This window comes from Lagopus leucura, unplaced genomic scaffold, assembly GCF_019238085.1.
Source record: "Lagopus leucura isolate 7727_CA_CO unplaced genomic scaffold, USGS_WTPT01 Super-Scaffold_100015, whole genome shotgun sequence".
Classification (NCBI taxonomy): domain Eukaryota; kingdom Metazoa; phylum Chordata; class Aves; order Galliformes; family Phasianidae; genus Lagopus; species Lagopus leucura.
The window spans coordinates 9,939,923-9,951,522 of NW_024962269.1; the positions used below are offsets into that span (position 1 = coordinate 9,939,923).

Below are 11,600 nucleotides of genomic sequence, written 5' to 3' on the forward strand. Positions count from 1 at the left end.
ATTTCAGACTTTGTTGTCCTGCTGTTTCCTCAGAAGACAATAGAAGTATTCACAGCTTTTTAGGATGGAGAGAGCATCTTTAGAGGCCCTGCCTCCCTCCTCTCAGGAGGACATACTGACAGTAAAACACATATAAGAGGCTGCAAGGCCAGGACTTGAATCTGCAGAATAGAAGAAAAACACTCAAGAGAATGTTTTAGGATGAAGACACCAGTTTCTCAAAGAGATGTAATAGCATGAGACTCAATGTACCTAGATCTCCTACTGATTTCAGAGGCCACAGTTAATGCAGACAGCCTTGCTTGGCAAGGCAATACAATAAAACCCAGTATTTTCTTTGTTGGGCATCCAGCTGGATGCCAGTAACAGAAAACTGGGCTACATCATGCAAGCATGTTGTGCTTCTACCATCTAAGAGATATTAGCTTCTATTAGATTACAAGTTAATTAACTATAAATGTGGTTTATCGCTATTGCAATTACTTCCAATTTTCCATTTGCACAACATTACATACTGACAGAACTATTTCTTCACTTAAAAATGAGATTTTACCCTTTCATGAAATCTACCATTTTAAACTACTTTGGAGAACCACACAAGTTAATTTAGTACACTAAGCACTTAGTAAAGAATCTTCCCATGACTGAATAGGAACCCTCTCAAACTGACTCTCTTGGAAGAGTAGCTTCTATACAACAGTTAAAAAGGAAGAGTGTTTTCAGGAGCAAGGAGCTCATATCAAAGATAAACACGTAGGAAAATGAATTGACTCAGACACCAGCAGCAGTTTAACAGAATAATCTTACAGCCAGCAAAGCTTACTGTAAAGAAAGAAGTAATTGGAAGAGATGGACTGGATCAAACCATCCTTCAGATTGCATAACCAGCACTCAGACTTTGGTAACTTCTCTAAAACATGTCTGGAGAATTACAAGTTCTGCAGCTCTGGCACTTTTAAGGAAGATTCATCAGCTATCCACAGTGCCACAAAGGAGAAGAATGGGATCCAATAAACAAACAGCAATATAGATACCCAACCCAACAGCTCACCCTATAGCATACGACATTAGGCTATGTTATTAAAAATATCATGAGCTTTGTCAGCAGAGATCAGGATCTCAGTGAGAGACAACTAAACAGCATCACTGACTTCAGACAAGGAACAGAAAAAAAAAAAATTAGGGCCCTGATTCACACACAGCTAGCAAAGAGCTAGAATGATACAGCTCTGAGTCAGCTCTTACCTGCTACAGCTCTACTGGATACATGCCTACAAACTCACTGCCAACAAACCCAACACACCTTCCTGGAAAGGCTGCTAAATACAGGCAAAAGGCAGCCACCTGACTGCAATTCTCTAATTTCCTCTATGTTAGAAGTAGGGAAGTGACTCACAGAGAGGCTAGTTGCTTTCTCAAGGTCAAAGCTGTGGCATAAGTTGAAAATATTTGCTGAATCAACGAATCTTTTGGAGCAAGTCTCTCACAGATGGGGAAACAGAAATTAAAAGAGCTAAAGGGCTCTGCTAGACCATACAAACACCAGCTTTTCTACAGAGTATAAAGGCTGTACGTTTTGTGGTTTGCTACCTTTTGTGGAGATTGCTGGTCCCTGCCAAGGCATTCAGCTAACAACTGAGCTGTGCTGACCAGAGACAACAGTTCCTCAGTCCCTCATAGGCAGCCAGAAAAATGAACTCCCCTTTGAGTTGTAAGAGCCATTTATTAACTCAAGAATATAAAGGGTGAATGAATGTAAAGCAAACTAATTACTTTTGATGGGGGCTTTTTGGATCTGAGTTCAAAGTTGCAAAATAGATTGGGACTGGCTGCTTATTGTCAAGCCTCCAGAAGGAGATTAAGGGAAAGGATAAGCAAGGATGCTGCTACCGTTTACATTGCTTGAGCACTGGCCACTGGAAATGCATTGCTCATAGAGAGATTAACAGTTATCCAGCACAAAGAGCAATTAACAGCCTTGTCTAACTCAGTCCCATTCTCTCTGGCCTTGCTGCAATAAACCATGTGAAACTGCCTGTTTTATTTGCTGTCACTCTTTTGTATTGTTAGTCTGCTGTGATGTCATATTTCAAAATCAGGAATAATTAAAAAAAAATAAAGGAAGAGATCTTTTAAATAAAGTTCCTTCCCCTTGAAAATCAATAACTTCAGGCTTCATTTAGCTTCCCGTAGGTAGATTCACGTCTCTGCACGGATGAAGTTACTGAAATCAATAGAGCTTTGCTGAGGCACAAGGGGTCAGTCTGTGCAGTGCTCCTCTGATTTCATGAGCAAAGCACTTGCTGCTGGGTCCAAGCTTCCATCTGCATTTGGGTTTTAAAAGGTTTCTCTGCTCTAGAACAAACTACGAAAGCCCTTGATTAAGTCATTACGATGCATAATTCCCTGGCATGCCAAGAATCTAGTCCCAAATTGACACAAAGGCAAGTCTACTAAGGACAAACGGGTGTTCTGGGGTTTTACTGTGAAAACTCCAGATGATGTATGCTGGACTGCTGGTGCAGAGTTCAGTTGCTCGTGCTACTGATAGCTATTGAAATGCCTCACTGATTGCAACAAAGATGACCACAGTCCTGCATCTGCTTCTTTGGGAAGGCAGCCTGGTGCTTTGAGTAGGCTCAGCACTTCTCCCAGCACTCATGAGCCGAGGCAGGAGACTGCTCCTGAGTTTCAGAGGTCAAACAGCCAGCACAAGGCAATCCATGCTTCCAGTTGGGGCACCCAGGTATTGCTTTACCGTCCAGAACATTCAGCACAAACAGCAAATACTTTGCATTGAGATTAACCGAAAGTGTGCAGAAGAGCTCATCTTGCTAAAGACCCCATCATTTGGGGGTGTGAGCAGGCTCCATTATCAGCATCAGGACTAACACACTTGCAGCTTCTGTACTACATTCCCTGCATGGACCAAGAGCTCGATATACTGACACAGTGGGACATTAGGTTTCTGAGCTCTTCCTGGGCCAATGCAGGACATTTTATTCTACAATAAACAGTCCCATATCTTAGGGTGTAAGTGGATGGAATTAATTTAATACCAAATTTTAGACTCTTTGAAAGTCTTACCAAACTGCAGTGTAGTCTGAGCCTTCCTGCTATGTTAGCTGAAGGACTTAAAGAAAGAATCCAGAAATGTGATAAAGCCTAGGCTCTAAGCACCGCAACAATTTCATGCAAATACACAATTGAGGAGGTAAAAAATTATTGAATTAGGGTTCAGAAATGTTTTAACATGAATATTTATTTTGAGCATATGAAACTTGCTAAATTCATGTTACACATTCATGTCCTAAACATAATTCCTAATCAAAGCAGATCCAGATTGATTATAACAGACAAAAATATCTGCACGCCGTTGAATTCTTTAAATATAATTTAAAATAATTCCAGACAATTTGAAAGGGGAATAAAAATAAATGCACTCTCAGAGTGGACCCTGCATGTAAAACAAACTACTGGTGAGTTACGCACCTCCCTGAAGGGTGATTAATGGTATAGAAATACCAGTGCTGCTACAACTCTCTTTTATACAATAATGAACAGATATCATGAAAAGGGGCTAAAGTGATTTGTTTGAAAGATACACTACCTTCTAAAGGCAACATATTTAATCTATGAATCACCAACCCAGCCAGTGCAAAGGTTTCTGGTATTATCAGGAGCAGATGCAGGCTTGATCTAAATGAGGGAGAAGCATGGAAGCAAGCATACTCCTGGAGGGCTGAGGCCACAGCTGTCTCAGATGTCTGCCACCACATTTTAAATGTCACCACAATTTAGAGTATCTTTAAAGCACTGATGCAGCTGATGTTGAATGCCTGTCTCTCCTGATAGCATTGCATCCAGAGATTCAGATCAAAATGAAAACTGCACATTAAAATACAAATGGACCTTGCACATGTTGACATTGGACTCTATAATGGAATGAGCCAAAAGTCAAGAGCACTCTTGCCTTATGGCAGTGGAGATCACAAAATCTTGGCTATCATGTTGAGCTATGAGCATATTGACATATCTTGACTTATTTCATGGATATTTACAATCAGATTTTTTTTTTCCTTTTTTTTTTTTTTTCTTTTTTCCTTTTTCCATGTCCAGGAACAAGTATTTTCAGCAATGAAGCTGGATTCAGCCTGAAATTTTCCACTGGGATCTGCAAGGTCTTGTTAAGCTTCAACCAAAACTGGCTGAAGGTAAGTAAGAAGTAAGCCATACTTTTGTGAAGGTAAGGTAGCCTTACTTTTCCATGGCTCGCTGCCAACACTCTATGACTCCTTGTTCAAATTATCCTAATCCCGGATAAACATTTGGAAAGGCTTGTGAGAACTTCGAGCACAACACGTGTCCATGCACATGCGCACGATGACACGTGGCAGACGAGCGGTGGAGCAGTGTGCTTGGCTGCTTCCTTGACTCATGATGATGAGAGAGGCTTGGATCCACAAGAAGCCAAGTTCTGAGCTGAGTTACCAGAGGAAGTCACAGGGCACTGGTTGGACCCTGAATAACACAGCCAAATTGCTGTGTGGTATTTGGGGAATGGGAGAGAGCTTGTGCTGTATTGCTCAGCACACCAGGGCTATTCTGCACCGCCCTGCAGCTCAGCAGAAGGCTCCTTGGTTCGTGTATGCTGGGGACTGCTCCTGCTTTCCAACTGGCCTAGAATATCTCAGCTGGCCAAACAGATGCAAATATATCTGCACCCTCCTTTCCACCCCGGAGCTCATTTTGTGTGCTCTGTCAGCATCTCCTGAGATACACAGCACACAAACTGGCTCCAAGCCTTTTAGTTGCCACACAATTTGAGATTTAGGATCCTCAGGAGTCTCACCGCTGCAGCGCTGCGTCTCTGTGCTGCACAGAATCCCAGAGCGCTGCCTTGGATGTGGGCACCCAAGAGGGACGAGGAGCTGAGCCTGCAGCCAAGACGGCTGCGACTAGGTGGCAGCACTCCACTGGGCAAACCGAGCCGGGACTTCAGCGACAGCCAACGGCAACTGGAAAGAAAGTCAGATTGCATATCCCAATCTGTAGGAAAATGGAGTGGAGCAGAAGTGACCAAACCCTCCCTTACATCAGGGCTGTGCAGGACAGCTGGAATGTTAGAAGTGAACTGAGCAGCTCTTTTGCAATGAAGCTCAATGCCACACACACTCACGCACAAAGTCCTGATTTGGACATCAGAAAGGGAAGAAAAACAGAACAAATCTGTAAGAGCTTTCTCAAAAACTCACTGTTCCTCCAGACAAAGCCTGGCTGTCTTAGAAGAGTTCACAGTTCCCAAATTCACCTGGAACTGGAACAGCTCTGGCAAGGCAGATGCAACGTAAACAGTTCCAAGGAGCTGTCATTTTGGCTTAGTTTTGTTTGAAACAAGATAAGGTACCATCATCTCTTACCAGTCAATTTTATGAGAAACTGTCAACTCACTTCCCATCTGTGCTGGAAAATAAGCCTTTTCAGGTCAGGTGAGGATGTGGAGTCAAATCCACAGAGCACAGATTTAAATTAAAGTATCTGAAGTCCCTTGCTATGCCAGCAAGCAAGGAGTGGGTTTGAATTTGAGCTTCCAAGTCAGGCAGGTTTCTATTTCAATGGTATTGTCAACATTCATCATGTATAAAAGAGAAAGAACATACAGGCAAGAGGAAAAGAAGGAAGCAGCAAGAGTGCACAATATGCAGCACTGAGGGGATAGAGCAGGTGGAAAGAAGAATGGAGACACATTATGTTAAAGGTATTTGCTTATAACTACAAAACGTGAATGAGATCTGGTAGGATAAAGGAAGGCACTGCCTAGTGTAGATAATGAGAATCAGAGCACTACAATGCAGGTAAGAGACCTAAAGCTGACTTCTTACAGTGCTCAGAGCTGAACAGTAGAGCTTGGGAAGGTAGAGCTATGTACTCTGGTCTAACCTTATAAATGCACATATATACATACACACACACACACATATATACACATATTAAGACATAGCAACTGTCACAGCTACTAAACATCCAGCACTTGGAATCACACCCTGCACAGCATGCTACTGAAAAGAAAACGTGTCTAACATTGAGGTCAACAGGCTTGGGGCAGCTTCTACAGCTACATCCCGAATTCTGGCCACAAGTGTCACACCTTGCTGCTAAAGGTGTCTGCTGAGAGCTGCCATCCCTCTTGTAGAAGCTGAGCACTGAGCTTCACCCTTCAGCCCTGCAAGAGATCAAGGGGCTGGAAGTGCAGCATTTGCACCCAAATTGCCAAGGAATTAACATGGATTTCTTTCAGCAGTGGTGACATATTCATAGCCTTATCTGATCACTCCCTTCAGAATCCTAAATGCTCCACTAATGAAGAAATATCAGCCTCTGCCTGTGTTCTGATGCTGTAGATGGTGAAAAAAACAAAACCTGTCTCCTCAAGTACTGCTCAGTGTCCCCATATTCAAGGATTACTTGTATTCAGAATGAATACAACAAGCTTTTCATTAATCGATTATTGAGAGAGTCAAGAGTGATTTATAACCTCACAGAATGTGCAATATAGAAGAAGGGTTCTCATGATTTTTCCTCGAGTACTTCTTGCAGCCCTGTTTGCAGCAAGCACGTGACAGGAGAGGAGCTGAGCAGAGCCATGCTACCCCATCCCAGAAATTTTTGCCCAGGTTGAGTTGAATTGGAAGAATTAAGAACCATCATATTTTTATTTTTTTCCTTTTTTTTTTCTTCTATTTGCATTACCCCCCTCCCACCACCCCTTCCTCCCCCCCCAAAAAAAAACTGTTGGCAGTTTGCTGACATCGCTGAGCATAACAGAAGCAAAGCCAATCTGCCAAAGCAGCAGCTGGACGTATGGGATGGAGAACACTTCTGAACCTTCAAAGTGAGCTCTGGTTGGTAAGACAGTGTGTGTGAAGGAGACAGCAAGCTTCCCACCCCAACCTGATGCTGCCACTGGGCAGCATCCAACACGTGAGTTTTTCCAGCTTACCTCCCACCCAAACCCATTCTGAACACAGTGAACACGGCATCAGCCAGCTCTGCTTCCAACAGAAAGTGAGTCAAATATTTTCCTTGTAACCAAAGTCATTGATGTCTGGGCTACACTGATGATGATGGCTTGAGGTTTCAAACCTCGCTGCACATGGAAAATTACTGTGTCACTCTGAGCCAGGTTCGCCACATACAAAGAAAAACCCTGAGAAGGAAGTGGAAAGTATGCTTTTCTAATCAATGGCTTTCTGCAAAACTGAAGTCAGAGCAGCAGCATCCACAACCTGGGGGGGATAAACCAGACCTATAAATACAGCACATTTGTGTCACAGCTCTAGTTAGGCTTTGCTCCAGCGTGATCAGCTGCTCTGAAGTCTTTGCAGTGGGGTGAAGCTCTCGCCACAGTTTCACCCTTTAGGAAAGTCAGATCTGGGTTTGTCAAGAAAGAGTGGGTTTGACATCTCTGCCTCTTATCCCCTCAAAAAACTGCCTGATCAAAACACAGAATTGAAGAGTTGCCACTGCAGGTATCATGCTAATTTTGTTATTTGTCAAGAAAGAATCAGATGGTATCACACATCACCAGCTTCACCCCGTATTTTCTACTTCATGTTCTGACACACTGACTGCATTAGCATTGTCTTTTATACTCAAATTGTTTTTCATACCAAATTCCCTGTGGGGGAAAGAAATCTTTGAAGCCATCCATTCAAATCTTCAAAGAAGGACCTTGAAGAGCACTCACAGAGTGTGAGAAAGTTTGGAGAAGGAGATCATGCTATAAAGTTGGTTTTCCCCTTTTGCTTTCCATACTTTTACCACTGCTGAGCTTCCTCTGCCAGTCGTTACATGAAGCTCCCTGCTTGATGGAAAAGCTTTGTCCATTTCTCCATGCTGCAAACTTCTACCAGATTCTTCCAAAATTTGTGACGTAGAACTGACCCACATGCAGTGGGTCTGCAATGCAGACTGCAGCTTTAACCTGTGGTAATGAAGAGATTTGGGGTGCAGGATGTTGGGGGTTAAGAGCAGACTGCATATTCCTATAGCATGCACTTTTCAAGACATTTTTTAAAGCTGAATCTCTTCCAGTGTTACATAGCAAAAGACCCTAGGAAATGCAAACTTATACTGCTGAAGAACATGGTAAAAGATGGCAGATTCAGTTTTAGAGTCATACTGTCTGTAAAAATAATAAATCACTCAACAAGACTTGTTTTCTCCCTGGAGCAGACATTTGTCTTTCGTTTCCGCTATGACATATTCACAGCCTACACATTAAGTCATTACATTTGAACAGGAACTTTGTGGTAAAACCAAAAAATTCCATCAAAACCAGAAGATACAAAGCTGTGTGCATGTCCTGTGGCTGCTCACTATTGAGCCTGATTAAGAGCAGCACACTGCTCTCTGAGCTTCGTACTAAATGGAAACTGCTGAGTTCTATTATGTTTATTATTTAGCTCAAGATTATCTGCAATATGTGCTTCAGGAATCACATCTTGGACCAGCCCAAACCAGAGTTGCTCACGTCTTGCGAAACATCGCGTCCTCACTCCAAGATCAGACAGAGGAGGCACTCAGACCCATCTTGGACAGGATCGATATTACCTCTGTAGATGTTGCCAAGAGAATTTTCAATGGAGTCATGGAAGAAAAGTTTGCTGACGGAAATACTAACTGGGGACGAATTACGACCATATTTACTTTTGGAGGTCTTCTCACCAAGAAGCTTCAAGAGCATGGAGTTCAGCTCACCGGAGAGGAGAAGGAGCAGATTTCTTATTTCATCACAGAGTACATCATAAATAACAAAGCCGCATGGATAGATGCAAATGGTGGCTGGGTAAGCTACAATTGCGTGTCTTCTCATTTTCCACCACAGTGTAGATTCAAAGATTTGTCTTAATTAAGGGAAAGTTTTGTTACAGACACTTACAAAAACATTTTATCCAGGGTTTTATTTGGTGACTTAATTTATGATGTCTGCAATGTCTGCTTCAGACTTACAGTGAAAACTTTGCTTCTGCTTTAAATAGAACAAGGTTAAAAGACATCTTTCTTTTGAGAAAGGCACTTTCTGTTAACAGCCAAAACCCCAGAGTAAGACTTGAATCATATGATAGTACAATAATACGGGCTGAGAGAGATGTTAGGAAACCATCTAATTCAACCCTGTGCTCAAAGCGCATTAAATAAGACATTCCATCACACTTCTTATTACTGAATTTAAAAGTGAATGCATCCTATGGTTAGAGCAGCAATTCTGCTTCCACAGAAGCAAGCTGGTCCAAAAACACTGATGTTCAAGGAAAGGAAAGAATACACAAGTCTCATTCTTACAGTCTAGTCAGTACTTTTGCTGTGGATCTCATGAAGCTATTATTTAATCCTCCAAATCAGTTTACTTAAACAAATTTGCAGGTAAGCACAATGGGGTCCAATCTTTTTTATTTGTTTGGACTGAGATAATCCTAGGACTTGCATACATCAGTGGTCAGAGCAGAGCAAAGCATTTGTCAATATGCGGATGAGTTCATCAAGCTGCTGAAATTCCCTTCTGCTAGCAGAGGCAAGGTCCCTTTTGCTTTGCATAGTTTCATCCTGACAGTACCTTTCACTATTGCTCTTCGGGGGAGGCTGAGTATCAGTGACATCAGAGGCAGTTATTTCCCTGGTACTTTTTTCCTTCTACCTATTTGTAAATGCTACTTTCTCTTTCCACTCCTCTCCAGTCTCACTTCTCTTATATTTCCTCTTTGCTATTTCTTTTTTTTTCCTTCACTTGTTTTCTAGTGTTTCCCTTTATTCTGCTTGTTTTTATCCTTCTCTGATAACATTAAAAAAGGAGGCAGTGAGTCACGACCCTTGATGCATCAGATTTGTTGTAATGATCCTCTCTGCATCCCTTGCAAATATAGAGTTATTTTTATTGAGGAGAAGTATTAACTGCAGGCAGCATTCTGTCATAATATGTGCCTTATCGCAACAGAATAAGGATGTTCAAGGAAGACATTTACAAGCATATTATCACATCAGAAACACAGTACCTGTATCTTCCTCTAAGGTGTGGGCTCAGATGATGCAGTTCACACTCATTTTCTCTTCACATAGCCAGGGCACAGTCTTTACTTGGAGATAAAACAAACATTCAGCAAGGGGCCGCTATTTTCAGCTACTCATTTTGAAGCCCTATTCATCTGGTGGAGGTAGAGCTGTGAAGAGCTGCCTCTCTATGCACCAAGGTGTAGCAGTGTCACTGATACTGGCACAAAGCAGTGCATTTCTCCTGCACATCCTAAGCTGGCCCTAACTGTGCATATTCTTTCCTACAGGAAAACGGTTTCCTAACAAAGTTTGAAAGAAGATCACCACTATCTTTCTCTACAATTACAGACATGTTTGCAGCTGTTTTTTCCTTGTTCAGAGAGTACTACTGAAATAAATGGACCTGCTTGCTGCAACAAGCTTCATTGCTAAGTTTTCCTCCAAGCAGTATCAACTAGAAAATAACTTCCCTGCATAATTTGTTTTTAATTTATTTCTATTTATTTTGACTAATGCAATGTCTAACACACTCTCCTAATTGTCAAACCTAAAGAAAAGATGCTTCTAAAGAGGAATCAACGCTGCATGTGCAGCAGCGCAAGCCAACCTTTCCAGGCACAACTGCTTCGAGAGAGAGAGAGTCCTTTGCATCCACACAGCTCTTGGAATTTCTGTTGCACCTCCAATGAAAGGACATTGTCTTACTGAAATACAATCCAATGGGTTAGGAAACAAGTTTTAATCTCATTTGTTTTGTAAATGAAATACTACTGTAGTGCATTTTTATTGCAACATTTGTATAAGCAAAAGGGGGGGGGGGGGGGGTTCTGTGGAGAAAAAGGAAATGCAAATTGCAGTGTAAAAGTGGGCACAAGTTACTGATCCAGACAAAGCAATCTTAATGGGAAGAACAACTTGTGGAAGCTAGCGATTTATAAATGTACACTCACTTACTGTTAATGCAATGGTATGTGTTTCTTTGTTCTATTTTTAATTGCTCATATCTATACTGACTGTTCTTTCAAAGTTTTGTAATGTAGTCACCTGGCTGGACTTTTTAAAACGAAATTTTTTAAAGAGAGAAGTACAAATTGTTCTAATTTGTTACAGTGTAGCTACACTAATATTTTTGGGGAAAAAAATAAAATATGCATTTTCAAATCTTATGGTGGGCCTCATCTCTTTCAGAAAAAAATTGTTGGATGGGAGAAGGGAGGAAGATCTACCTGGTTAAGGTAACTCAAGAAAGCTGTTAGAGAGCTACTGGACAACCTAAGAAATACATGGGTTAGAAGACCAAGTATGTCAGTACTACATTTGCTGTAGTGCTCCATTATGATTTGGTAGTTTATAAAAGAAATAGACTAGTTTTCATAAAATAAATGATCTGAATCAACTTTGATGACAGAAATGAGTGTTTTGGGTTACACTGCCAAGTCAGCAAATTCACAAGTAGCCCTAACAGATTTCCAGACTTTTATAGTCTGGGGCAACTACTATTTGGACTCAAGAACCATTTGATTTGAAACTTTAAACAGTAGTTTCTCACC

At 41.6% G+C, this 11,600-nt stretch overlaps 1 protein-coding gene across 1 annotated transcript; it reads left to right on the forward strand.

Moving 5' to 3' along the window:
- The first annotated feature begins 8,379 nt into the window (after positions 1–8,379).
- On the forward strand, positions 8,380–10,848 carry BCL2A1 (BCL2 related protein A1). The gene is made up of 2 exons (XM_042876123.1): positions 8,380–8,848; positions 10,338–10,848. Exons 1-2 carry the CDS (start codon positions 8,429–8,431, stop codon positions 10,440–10,442), a joined length of 525 nt encoding a protein of 174 aa, XP_042732057.1. The 5' UTR covers positions 8,380–8,428; the 3' UTR covers positions 10,443–10,848.
- Positions 10,849–11,600: the final 752 nt, after the last annotated feature.